At 34.6% G+C, this 14888-nt stretch overlaps 2 protein-coding genes across 2 annotated transcripts in view; one reads left to right on the plus strand and one right to left on the minus strand.

Annotated features, from left to right (window-relative positions):
- LOC144452852 (large ribosomal subunit protein uL1-like) overlaps positions 1-14888 on the plus strand; it is a 418633-nt gene that overhangs the window by 197318 nt on the left and 206427 nt on the right. The window lies entirely within an intron of this gene.
- Positions 1-14888, minus strand: part of LOC144452794 (uncharacterized) — a 106039-nt gene that overhangs the window by 10370 nt on the left and 80781 nt on the right. The window contains exons 11-15 of the mRNA XM_078143950.1: positions 4115-4286; positions 3249-3380; positions 2456-2553; positions 1904-1950; positions 898-947 (exon numbers count right to left, since the gene is read on the minus strand). Coding sequence (XP_078000076.1) covers positions 898-947; positions 1904-1950; positions 2456-2553; positions 3249-3380; positions 4115-4286 — 499 coding nt within the window. The remainder of the gene's footprint in view (positions 1-897; positions 948-1903; positions 1951-2455; positions 2554-3248; positions 3381-4114; positions 4287-14888) is intronic.

Below are 14888 nucleotides of genomic sequence, written 5' to 3' on the forward strand. Positions count from 1 at the left end.
GATGGTCTCAGATTGTCTAGTCTAGAGGTTATCTGTGGCTTCAAATCTCGTTTCATGTCTAGCTCAACGAGGTCCTGAGATGCCACTTCAAATTCAAACAAAGCTACCCACACAGTTGTGAACATCATCTGCATGAACAACACTTGGTTCATGAGTTCTTGTGGAGCTGGACAGGATGAAGAGAGATCTTAAGCTTCAAAACCGTGGGTAGTATCTAGACTACAGATTGCAATATACGTTAAAGGTCCAGTAAAAATGTCACTCAATTTTTGTCCACATCCTTGATTTACTGAAGTATCAGTAGACTTACTGAAATGATTGAGGTGCGAAATTAGTTAATGATTCAAGCCATTTTTTAATGTATTGCCGAGTATACCAGGTATGATATCGTGAGTGTAAGTAGCTATAGACAGTTTAAGCTATACATGTTTCCGAAATACTGCGAAAGATGGTGTTCATCACATGTCAAGGGAAAGACATCAGCTGTGGTATATCATGACATATATCTTGTAAATTATCTTCATTGACTTCTTCTCTAGATAACTTAGGTCTTCTGGACTCGGAAAAACAGTTTCTAGGAACACATAGTAACCATGCTGTAACAAACTCTTATGCAACACTTGTGTCTATGATGATGTCGAGGTCAGCATAAAAAAGTTTTGACTTTGTTTGTCAGACCAGGAAGACTTCATACAATCCAATCATAATAGCACAACCACAAATTATTATCTGTGAGTAGCGTATCATAGCAGTACTATCAAAGCAAGTTTGACAAAGTTTGTTAATCGGAAAAAGTTAGAATTTTAAGGATGAGGAGAGACCATTTAACTAGAGGTTGGACCAATAGATAATCCTCCAGTCAAATGGTCTATATAAGATATCTAGCTATAGTCCTACCTTGCCAACAGCCACAGACATAGATCGTTTGTTGAGTCGACTATCAAGATCTGTAAAAGATCAATAATAAACACATCTTAATAACTTTTAAAATATGATCTTGTTGAACTCTTCAAGATGAATACAACATATATTGTAAACATAAATATTTTCACTGCTAGAATAGTTGATGATTTTACAGTCTTCAGCTAGTTCTCAAAGACTAAGTGTCAAATTGGTACATTGTGTTCATATATATGAAGACATTTTAGTCACTACTTAGTTTCACGTTTTTGTTTTTAAATTGAAATAGGCGAAAATAAGTCTTTATAGCAAAAATTTCCAGGTCTACAGTTTTTGAAAACTTTTTAACCATGTGAAATTCTTTCAAGTATTTCACCATCAAATTATAGTTTATAAACTCAAAGTCACTTCAAGTTCAACAGACTTAAGTCACAATGTGCCTGATTTCCTAGAACATCAAAGTTGTTCAAATTTCTCCAAAGTTTACAATTTTTATTACCAAGGTATACTCTACTTTAATTCATCCATCAACTTTAGGGACAATCGCACAATGTCACACAATCTCAATAAACGAACTTTGTTTGTTTAGGACAAAATTCCCTTCCCCTCCCCCTAAACAAACATTCACCACAAGTGCAACATCGACACATTTATATATGATGTAAACCATGATGAAAATTGTTGCGGTTACACCACTATGATCGATACAATGTAAAAAAAATGACGGTAAACACATTAAAATACTACCGAAAACACAGCACTGTGTATCACATTAGAAGTAAATTTTAATCAACTTTAATATGAACATCTCAGTAGTAAATACAGAACATGTTATCGTTGAAGGCGAGAAAGTTTTCAAAATTTGGTTAGAAGTGCGAAAATGAAGTTCAACAATTGCATTGATGCCAGACCCCCTCCCCCTAAATGAATGAAGTTCAGTTATTGAGCTTGTGTGACATTGTGTATCATCCATTATCAAAAATTAACTTTGACTTTGACTTACCATCTCCTGTAGATGTCCGTAGAAGTCTGTTTTCTGTCAGTAATTTTCTAGAAGAATAAAACATGAGTATTTGAGTCAAAACTGTAAATACCATCATCATTAATGCTTTTTGATTTGTCATTCCAGACTAACTATATTTTAAAATATCAATATTGCTGGTTAATTGACTTGAATAACATTTTGACAGAAATATCATATTTGATTCACTAATAAATCACTGATATGATGATAAAGTTTCATCAATGTATAATACATTATAGTAGCTTAGTCTCGTTGAAAGAAAACAGCGCCCTCAATCTCACCAAAATGTAAGTTTTCAGTTAACTCCACCCCAGACAGTCAGAGCTGATGGGAAACAGCGCCCTCAATGATGTTGCATGAGACTGAAAAGACACCTCCAGTCTTAGCAAAAAGGCAAACAGTGCCCTTCACATAGTCTTGCATGTGTACAATTTTGCCGATGATGAAGGCAAACTTTCAACACTGTACAACATTACATCTATCAATTAATAAACCTGAGAAACTGTAGTAAACTACGGTGCTACTACTTACTTAGTATCTTCCAGCTCTGCATGCTCTCGTTCATAAAGTCTTCGTAAGTTTTCAACATGGTTTATCATAACTTCTACAGCATGGTTCATTCGTCCCTCCTATGACAAAGTACAGAAAGTGAACGTCAATCAGTTCCCCACACATCACCAAAATACATATTGCTATATATATCAGGGGTCTCAAACCTAACCCATTTCTATCTTGGTGACCCACACTTTCTCTTCCTTACCACCTCAGCATAGTTTAAATATTTAATATGGAATCCCAGATGGTGACTGACAGTGGTTGTGGACTCTCTGCTCAGTGGTTGAAAACAATTATAATCTTTATTATCAACATCTCTCTCTATATATTTTGTAGTCATCTTGTAATAGAATTATAAAATATAAGAGGTACTGTTGTGGCTCAGGCAGGCTATGTTTGATTCCAAGCATGTGTATATGTATATGTGTGTGTGTGCGTGTTTGTATACTTGCATGTATGCATGTGTGTAATGTACATCTGTACGTGTATGTATGTATGTATGTATGTATGTATGTATGTATGTATGTATGTATGTATGTGTGTATGTCTATGTATGTATGTGTGTGTGTGTGTGTGTGTGTGTGTGTGTGTGTGTGTGTGTGTGTGTGTGTGTGTGTGTGTGTGTGTGTTGTGTGTATCACTCACTCTTCAAATCAGTTTTCAGATAGCAGACAAGAATCAGTCCACAGACTTGCCTATACTGGCTTGACAGGTGAATAGCATTTTGAGGCCAGATAGCCAAGTCTGTTGGCTACATACAAGTACTAACCTGTTGTACAGCACCGTGTACTTCAGCTTTACTTGACAGTCTAGTAGCTGTTTGCTGGATTATATCTACATGGTGTTTTAGTTTGTCTAGTACATCTTTAGTTTCTACATCCACACAGATAGGATTCAAAGCCTATAAATATACAACACAGTAAAAACTCTTGAAATTATTGCTTTTACTTTTTTACAACTCAAAATATTCAACAGCATGGGATATCAAGTAAATTACAAAGGCTACAATGTACCTGTAGGACTACATTTTACTTTTAAGCTTCTGCAACCTTGTTGGGATCCTTATATCAGTTTTGAGTGGTTTTTCTAGTACTTATAAACAGACTAGCTATAACTTGGGTATTATTTTTTTCGATCAGACAACCAACAATATATTCACTGAAAATTGTTAAAATACCAATAATTAGACATTGTACATGTTAATTAGAGGTCTATTTTATCTATAAGTAGTATAGTAATAAGTTGAAATTGTGATTCACTGGGGTGCTGATTTTTGGGTGCGGACCCAAAAATAAATTTTGTCTATATTTCACCATACTATGTGTACTGCTACACAAATATGTTTAAACACATGTAATTCAATACTGTTCAGTCTACAATATTACAATTAAGTCATTTTAATATAACAAACCCGTTTAATAAAAAAAAACTCCAGTGACTGAAATGTTCACCTAAAAGAAATTGCCACGCTTCAAATGTTTCAATATAAGGATACTTTTCACTCAATAACTTTAAAAGTACAGTTTCTTTTTGCATAAATCGTTGAATATCACCATATTTGTGCATCATATTTTACACGAGAAATGAAAGTGTTTCTAACCACTAAGATTACTAAGAAATGACAGTATTTCTTACCACCAAGGCTTCTTTGAGTTGATTGACTTCTCTGTAGACATTGTCTTCAGCTAAATCTCGTTGTCTGTGTTGTAATTCTAGTCTCTTCTCCAGAGTAAACTTATCTGTCTTGAAGGCCAAGGCCAATGCCTGGAACTTAGACTCTACCTCTTGGTCACTTAGACTACCAGGACTGTAGGGGATAAAGAAAAACAGAAGTATCGTTTGGTATTTGTATTACTGAGTGTTGGTACTGTCAATGGGTATTATGGAGAAACAGATATGTATACTTGTAATGTTTACATTCTGTTTGTATTAATTCATCCATCATTTCAAACATACATCCTCAGCAACATGCCAACACACCATGAAATCATCTGACTGACCAACCAACTGCAACTAACCAACCACCCATTTATTTGATCACCCATTCATCCACCCACCTTCCATCCATCTATCCATCCATCCATCCATCCATCAATCAACCAACCCATCCATCCGTCTGTCCATTACCAACTAACCAACCAACCAACCAACCAACCAACCAACCAACCCATCCATCCATCCATCCATCCAACCAACCAACCAACCTGTCCTTCCATCCATCCATGAATTAACCCATCCATCCCTCCTAACCCCTCCCATCCATCCATCTACCCACCCATCCATCCATCCATCCATCCATCCATCCATCAATCAACCCATCTGTCCGTCCATCCATCCATCTACCCACCCACCCACCCATCCATCCATCTGTCCGTCCATCCATCCATCCACCCACCCCATCCATCCCAACCCTTCCCCTCCCACCCATACCTAGTATAATCCATCCATCCATCCACCTACCACCCCATATACACATATCTGGTGATTATGACAGAAAATGATGATTTACTATTTCCTGTATTACTATTTCAGACTATACTAAACACTATACTCATTGTAAGAATGGTATATATGACATACTAAGTGCCTAATTTCATTTTAATTGTATGGTTGTCAAGTACTTAGTCTAATCTCTACAGCTGCATCATTCTCAGTGTTCATGGCAACCGTATCATTACCGTTACCCACGACAACAAATGAACAGTATACTGCAATACCATGTAAAGGGATTTTGTGTTAAAATGAGGAAGTATCCACAATTTAAACACGTTTTTTAAGTCATCATAATAGTTATTAATTATTAAAATAATATGAACTGACAAAGTTTCCATCACACATGAGATAAACAATAAAAAAAGCTTTTCAGTTCAATCAATCAATCAATCAATCAATCAATCAATCAATCAATCAATCAGAGAATTCATAAAGCGTCAGTTGCCACTACAATGTAGAGTTCAGAGGCACTGTACAGTTACTGTGTTGTACTGTACTATTACTGTAATGTAATGTGTACTGCACTGTACAGTACTCAGTATTGTACTGCACTACACTGTACTATGAACCTCTAACAAACTATGAATGAGATAGTTTGTCAGGGGAATCAAAGAAGCCATTTATATGAGAACATCACAACCATTACTAAACAGAGACATGGGCTGATACACTTTACCTCCTTGTCTGGGACAATATTTTGAAGTCACACATGCATAACGTAAACAACAAGTGGCTTCATATCCCTGCAGAAGACCTAATGACACAGGTTGCAAGCTACAATAGCATTTATCAAAGTATTTTAGTGCAGTACAAAGTTTGAATTTACTCTTGAAGAAAAAAACAGTAGATGACATGACAGTGGTAGTAAACCATAGTCAACAACACCCCTTCTCCCCCTCTCCACCACTGAGTTGAGATATATTGGTAATGCAATGAAAATCATTGTCATCTCTGAAGTGTCACAAAGATAGTAAATAACATCTTGTAACTGGCAAATAAAAAAGACTGGAGATGTTATGACTTTTAAGGACAATGGTGGCAAAATAAACAATGCCTACACCCCTCCCTTTCGACCCACAATGAGTGGAGATATTGACAATACAATAACAGCATTATCATCTTTCAAATGATGACACACAGATAGTAAATAAGTTACCCTTTAACAGATGACAGTGAAAAAAAAATCATGACTGTAAATTTTCCTTGCCATTCTTGTGCATCAGAGCATTCGGCCAAAAGCAATTTAAATTAGTGGTGTTGTAAACAGGACAGAGGTTTATAACCGTGATGTTTCTGCACAGGTATTTATCAGTCTCAATTATTAATGGGACTTTGTGACCGAGATATTTTCTACTGGTAGAAACAGTATTCAACCTTTGTAAGACTGCCACTCTAAGGTCAGACAGGTCATACTGAGTGGGTTGGTATCTATGCATCTTTATATCACAATATATTGTAAATCATGGTACACGGACCGAACCACTAATTTGTTTTGAGCAACCCAGTGACATCTTCTACAGGTTTAGACACGACTTATACACTGGAAGTTGTACATTAAATCACCCAACCCTTTAGGTCACAGAGTCTAATTTTTCAGTGAGTTTCAATTTATAAGTAAATTTTCTTATTTCATTTTGAACTTATATTTTAAAAGTTTTTATGGTCACCCCTTATTATTTTTCCTTGATTTTCACTAATTTATTAACAGCAAACATTTAAGATATTTATAGTCTACATGTAGGTGCTACCGTGGTTTCAAATAATCTCTTAAAAAGAGAGATTTTGAAATTTGATCCATGGATAGCACTAGACTATTTTCTTCATGACAAACACAGTATACGGATTGGATGACTCAGATCCCATACTCTACAACAATGTAATTTCATTCTAGTATCCAACATTGCTCTGAGGGCATTAATCTGGATTCCAACATGGCATCAATATCTAGGCTGTCATCGCTAACCCTAAAGAGAGATTTGAGATTCCATGAAGGATAGACTAGACTATGAGGGCATGGATGCCACGGATACCAAGTCTACGTTAAATGACCTGCTTCGAAATAAAATACCGCATGTAACTATAATGAATACGATATTTTTCCTACTACAAAATTCTGAACACTTTTAGTCTGCAAGTAGTTCCCAGAAGCCTGTTTACGATGCTAAATGACTGACTACGACTATGGCTCATGGATACAAAAGCTAATGTGTACAGAGTCGTAATCATAAACAGGTGACGTTCCCAGAGACTATAATTTGCATATTATTGTGTCTATATTATGCATCATATTTCTATACAAAATAGTTACACTTGACACATTAATGATTACATACTGTCGTGTTTTCTTTTCCACTACAAAATAAGAAATACATTTTTCAGTTTAGTGTGCAATGTAGCCTGTCATGTTTACATGTAAACAGAGACTATATTCTCAGTTTTGAAAACAAAATGCAGAATATTATAAATTTTTTCAATGTTCGCTAATGTGTGTATAATGATATCTAGAAACATTGCAGTCTACAGACTAATTTTTCATGGTTTTGTGAACAAAGTCTGTGACCTCTGACCCAGAGACTTGTGGTCTTACGATCTCAAGTAGTAGTAAAGCTACCTTTTCTGGTTTCAAAAGTAGGCCTGATCTACCTGTGGTATCAAATCATCTCCTCGAGAAAAATCTTGAGTATGATGCCACATTATGGCACTATACTATTAGAAAAGTAGGCTTGAGATATCAAAAACCACAATCTACACCTCTAGTCTGTATTAAAACTTTTTACAGGTTAATCACCTTAGGTTTATAAAGATTTATGAAATGTCACAATTAGTTTCCCGCCAAAATTAATTTTAAAAATTCTACTTTTTTCTATAACTTTTGTCAAACTTTACCTTTCTTTTAGATTATTTCCCCTCTAGAAATTAATTCTTGTTTTTTTTTCTGTAATTTTTTGTCAAAGTACAACTTTCTGGTAGACTAGACTGTTTGTGCTGTCAAGATTTGTTTACAACCACTAACTATGTACAGGTATGGAGTATCGTAATTCTCTACAATTTTCTACCACATACCGATATTATCAATAATTGATTTAACTACTTGACCTGATAGATTTGGCACATTGAGATTTTTGACAGAGTAGTACTTCTAAAATACTTCATAAACATTTTTCTGTCACTTTGTGGCAAAAATCAAATTCAGTTTAAATTAGAATCATATTCATAGTTCAAAATTTAAACATAAGTGACACCATTTTCAAACATTGCTGTACAACAAAAAGCCATAATTTTTTCCCGCCAAAATTTTTTCAACAAAATTTCTTGTTTTTCTAAAATTTATTTTCAAATTTTGAATAATTTTAGACTAGAATCATTTTTATATTTCTTTTTTATAAATTTATATCAAAATTTTGAGTATAAAATGATCAAATTTACTAAAATTTTCATGAAAGCTGACTGGAGTGTTGATTTATTGTTTCCACATGTCCAGTAGTGAAGGAGGTTACAAATAACAGGTGAAATGTGGTAGACAGTGAATTATGATCTTTATGGGTCAAACATCTGAATGAACCTAATTATCATTGAGAAATGTGTTGAGATCGATCTCTACTTGAACCTATATAAGTGTCAAAATAACCTACTATTCAAGACACTGTAAACCTAGATATTTTTGCAACTAGAAAACTTTGCATTTTTGTTGACTTCAGTTAGTTCTCAAAGACTATACTTTTACTAATTACCGTACTGCTACATTGTATTCATGTACAAGAAGGCATTTTTTGTGTTTTTGTTGTCCAGTGAAATAACAAAGTCCTTAGTGAAAATGTACAAGTTTACAGTATTTATAGACACAAGGCGACAGAAATGACACCTTATTGTATCAGTAGCCCTGAAACTTGTCTTGGTGTTACCATCTCACAGCTTCTTGAGATAGTATAAACACAAGAGTAGTCCTTTACACAAAGTAGATATATCAAATAAAACATCCCAAGGCTCTTTTACAGCAGTCTCTACAACTATTACTTATTGTACACAAAGAACTTATCACACGACTTTCCTTTCTGTTACCATATGTCTTTGACACGAAGTCTGGGTGCATTGAATCATTTTGAGATTCGATGAAGGACTAAGCACCAAGTCCAAGAGTATTGATACATGAATTCCTTCATAACAATAATAATGATTTTAGTAATTTTAATAACAGTTTATAGTTGCTGAAATTATCAATTTTTTGTACATGTTTTGATAATATCACTAAGAATTGATGTACTGGCAGTAGTTGTAAATTTTATAAATTTTTCATTTTGTGATGTTTCATTTAACATTTATCACAGAATGGTGTGAAATCAATGCTGTCCTCTTTAATGATATTAAACAGGTAACACTGCATTGTAGTCTAGTTCCTATACAGACCGTGTTGGCAAACTTCACTGGAACATGACTAGAATATAGACTATATCTAATACTGGTTTAGAGAAACTTGTAAGTCACCGATAGTGTAAGAAACAAACGAATGTCATGTCTACATATTCACATTCTTACAGTTTGTATTAGACTAAGATATTCTTAGTCTTACAGTTTGTATATATTGTGTTGTTCAGCCGAAGTCTGCATTCCAACGTGGTCTCTAAGTAAGTGTGAATGGAGGTGTAAATCGTAATGATACTATATAGGAACTAGACTATTATGTTCAGCCCTATCACTGGCTGAACGCATGGCACAAATGTTGCACATGATCTTACAGACTAAGTTCCTATGTACCAGGATCCATAGCAAACAGAGACGATTCCCCAAGACATGCTGGAGTTCTTATAGTCTAGTGCTATCTACGGCATTGAATCTCAACATCTCTCTTAATTAAGTAATCTTGTTTTTGGAGTGAAGAGATGATTTGATACCATGGATTGCACTACACTGTGGAGTTCTTAGAGCACATATTTTAGGACTGCAGTCACTTTTTGAATAGTCTAGCGCTATCCTTCATCGAATCATTCAGATCTCATTCAAGAGACCATCGTTGCGTCCACTTTTTAAGCGGCGCATGCAGTTTGTTGTCATCACATTCAAATACCATATATAGTGGACATACATAGATAGACATCATAAATAAATATATAGAAAGAATTAAATCAGGAATAAACAAACACAAGGAAGCAATTGTTTGAATTTTTCACTGATAACTCACCTTTGGTCTTGTTTGTGGTAGAATTGTTCCAAAAGTTTCTTCATTTTTACGTGTTTTATCAGATGAAGGAAATCAAACGATTTCTGGAAATTTCATCCTCAATAATATTCACAACACACTTTGATCATTTCCTGACCGCGTATTCCATAAATTATAAGTATTAATTACAATCCAGACACACACAAATCTGGTTCAATTTGTCAGTGATATGTTCTCATGTTGGGGTGTATCATGAAACGCGGTAAATCACGAAGTTGTCTAAATGAAAAGAACGTTCGGGTAGAGTTGACACAATCGAAGTCACTGTCCTCAATATTTGTGTATTCACTTCTGTATAGTATGGATTCTGGATATGGGGTGATATCTCGGAATCAAATCAAATCTAATCACAGCTGATTCTGGGCTTTGTGTTGGCTATCATAAAACTCAACCCATGTACTACAAATGTACACTGGAACTTCACAATAACTCAGTTATACAGTGTATTCGTGTTACCTGCTGAAAATCAAAAGAATTTGCATTTAAACCAAAATACTCCGAATCACAATCTTTTAATAGCTGGATGATAGAAATCCAGACAACCTATATACTTCACTGGTTAAAAAAAAGACAATTCTGAACACCTGCATCCCTTATTTTAAGTACACGCTGGAAATCAAGTCAGCCTTGTATAATTCAGTTATACCAAAAATAACCGACGTTCGAATCACATGACTGTATATATATTCTCAGTTAGCTAGCTGACAGAAATCCACCAACTGCTGTGTAGACGAGATGCATTGGGTTTGAAGCTGAAGATCTCTTGACTCGACCGACACTGAGGCAAAACACCACTCCAAATCACTTGTACAATTTCTTGCTAGGATACAGAAATCCAAACAACACCGTGACGCAAACTGGCAAAAAAGTGAGGCTCCAAAACACACGACTTACATAGCTAGTTGAGAGAGATCCAGACAACCTGTTTACTGGGGTGGAACTCAAATAAACACTTACTCACGTTACCTGAGATATTTGCGATGTGACTACTACAAGTCTATCAGATTAGTGCAGAGTACAAATCAAAGGTTGTGCCCACTCCTTATCTCTCAATAAATACCTTTGAATATATATAGTGATATCAAAGTCCACTTAGGGTGTGATTGACAGGTCCAAACTCAATATGTACGCTCTTTAGTCATCTATAATGTTATAGAGGCCCCGCCCATCTATCTCTAAGGTGTGATTGGCAGCTCTCAACTAAATATGTACACTCTTTAGTTTTCTAGTGTCATAGATGCTGTAATAGGCCCCGCCCACCAACCTCCAAGGTGTGATTGATTGGCAGGTCTCAACTAAATGTGTAAACTGCTAGTGTATACTGTAACTATAATGTCCTACCCATCCATCTCTATGACTACGGTGTGATTGACAGGTTTCAACGACGGTGACAGTTTTGATCATGCTATACAAAAATTCTAAACATTGGAAATACAGTTTCGGTAATCATTTTTCAGTTTCATATCAAAATTATATTACATTCTTCTACTCAATACGTTTGTGCAATCTTCAGACAAAGGAGGTATATATATAATTGAGGGTACATGTATTATAGACAACTTTATACAATAGACTCTAGACAATATATGAACTTTCAAACAGGGTGACAGTCCGTTATGGTTTTAAGACAACTTTAATATAGTACTCTATATAGACAATTCCATATAGCTCAGACAATTGCATGAGTATACACCAGACAAGTATAGACCAAATAATTCCAAGAGTATAGACCAGGCAATTCAGAGAGTATAGACCTGACAATTCCAAAAGTATAGACCAGACAATTCTAAGAGTATAGACCAGACAAGTATAGACCAAATAATTCCAAGAGTATAGACCAAACAATTCCAAGAGTATAGACCAGACAATTCTAAGAGTATACACCAGACAAGTATAGACCAAATAATTCCAAGAGTATAGACCAGACAATTCCAAGAATATAGACCTGACAATTCCAAAAGTATAGACCAGACAATTTCAACTTCAATAGACAATATAGATCATATCAATATAGACAATTTCAATATAGAGTTCAAAATAGACAGCCTGTGAATATAATGTAAGAACTAGCTATAGACTTAACAACATAGATATACACTGCTAAACAACAAATCAAACCCAAAGTAGAAATACCATCATGTCTGACAACGGGAAGTCAAATACTTCAATGTACATGATGTACAATGGCAGACGATATGATTCAAAGATGTACTAACAACAAAGACAACTGAATGATATGGTTTTCCAGATCACTAAAAATCACAATAATATTCAACGTACCAAAATTATATGCCGGTTACATGTGTCTCCACTTAATAGTACGATACACTATTATTTCATATCTAGTAGTCCATCATAGCTACAATGTTTCAGAGTCAAACTATAGTGTAGTATATCCGACCATGTACAAGCACCTATCTGGAGTTTCATGCATGCCACAATAAACCTGACCTATACTGAGATATCAGGAACATTGCCATAAACATATACATCACTTCCTCAAATTCTGAAGTCTCCGGTGGAAATTCCATCAGTTGTTCAACTTCCCGACAAGTTACATGTTACAGCTGTGAAAATGATACATCCTGCAATTTGCAGCCACACACTTACATTTCAGCTGTCAGTATGAATTGAGAAACTGCATATTTACAGCAGGACAAAGTTCCCGCCAAAATATCTTCAGACACACATTTTTGATTTTCTGTGCTTGTCTTCACAAATTTAAACTTTTTTTTTAGATAAGAATTACACCAATACTCAATATTTATGAATTGTTTTCAAAACATACGTTCAAATTCATAATTTTTTAAGAAATAGTTTTGGAAATTTTGGCTGTGTGAAAGCATTTTCCCTCCAACATTTTGGTTCACAATTTTCATTTTGCAATGTTTTGGGGAGATTTTTCAACGTCTTGTTATGAAAGACGATCAGCAGGAAATGGAAGTCCTTGTCTGGGCTGAATCACAGGGTGAATAACCATCTGGAAGTGATTGAATTTCTAGAGGTCATACGGAACACTGCGGAATCACATTTTCCGTGTCCCCATAACATTCCATTGGTTGCAGTGATAGGGACTCTTATACGATGTGGAAATGGCTTTCTGACTAACATGGTTGTGTAAGTTTTTGTTGTTCTCTAGTTTCTTATAAAATTGTGAAAACTAATCTAAGACGTTATTTCTACAAATCTTCTTGTCCATAAATAAATCAATAAATCAATAAATAAATTAAGCTGCACTAGATATAATTGGAATATTTTTTTAAAACTTAGAGATAAAAAATACCAATTTTTTAAAACAATTTTCAGTGAATATATTTTTAGTTATCTGATTGATAAAATAATATCCCATACTACATACTTTAGATTACTTAATATAACATCTACTCCTAAAAGAGCTTTAGATGTCGGTTAGGCCAGTTTCTGTACAAGCAGAATTTGAGATGTGTTAATCTCTGTGTGATGGGTATAATACAGAAATGATTCTATGTTTCATGGGGAAAGGGGAGGGGGGATTTTTACCATGAGGACCCATCTCTGGGCTTCCAAAATTACATACATAAAATCTGTGATTTTTATTAGCTTTTATATGCAACTTATTACATTCAACATTCTATGCAAGCACTCATACATGAAATTTCATTAGTTAGAGCTGCAAGGGTCCTTTTTATATTACTTACAAAGTTGACAATTTTATTACAAATTCCCTTTTCTTGAGTCGATAATTATATTACAATTCCCCTTTCTGAAGGTGAGGTCCTCCTGTCAAGACCTTTAGGAAACATATTGACATTTATATGAGAAATTGTACGCGAATATAATTAACATCAATAATGTATATCTGATTCCAATATTGTACTTAAAAAACGCTTACCCTATGTTACGTCTCTTGATTTTAAAACCAATTTCATGTCCTATGTGACGAGAAGTACTTTGAGTACATACTTGAGGTGATTTTTCAACATTCTATGCCAAGAAAAGTGGTTTGAGTACACGGTTTTAAGTTTATTTCATCACTTTATACAGTATCATTGAGTATATAATTAAGTGATTTTCTGTTACTTTATCTGAAAAGTGGTTGAGAATATACATGTAAGTGAGAAGTTATTTTGTCTGCTCTGTCATCAGAAGAGGTTTAGATGCATAGGTGAGAAGTGATTTCTGTCAATCCTTATAGTAGTAATTAATTGTAACAATTAATATTTTCTCTTGATTCTGAAAGTAATCTGATGTCCCGTGTGATGAGTGAAGTACTTGGAGTAAATATTGATTTTTCAACACTTTAGACCGTGAAAAGTGCCTTGAGTACATTATACTACATAGTTAAGAATGATGTGTATGTTACGCTGTGAAAAGCACTACCTGTATGAGTACATAGTTAAGTGATTTTCAGTTACTTTACACTGAGAAGTGATTTCAGAATATTAAGGAGAAGTTATTTTTTTTCCATTCTGTCATTAGAAAATGTTTACATACATAAGTAGGAAATGATTTGTTGCATTCCATTTGTTCTAAGCAGCAATATTGATCAGAAGAAATTAATTTCAAACTTCCATGTTTTCTCTTGATTTAAGAACCAAACTGATGTCGTATGTGTTGAGTGAAGTACTTGGAGTAAATGTCTGATTCGAAGTGATTTTTCACCATTTTAGTGTGAGAAAACTAGCTCACATGTACAGTTTAGGATTTTTATGCAATTTGATG

This window comes from Glandiceps talaboti, chromosome 23 (genome assembly GCF_964340395.1).
Source record: "Glandiceps talaboti chromosome 23, keGlaTala1.1, whole genome shotgun sequence".
Taxonomy (NCBI): Eukaryota; Metazoa; Hemichordata; class Enteropneusta; family Spengelidae; genus Glandiceps; species Glandiceps talaboti.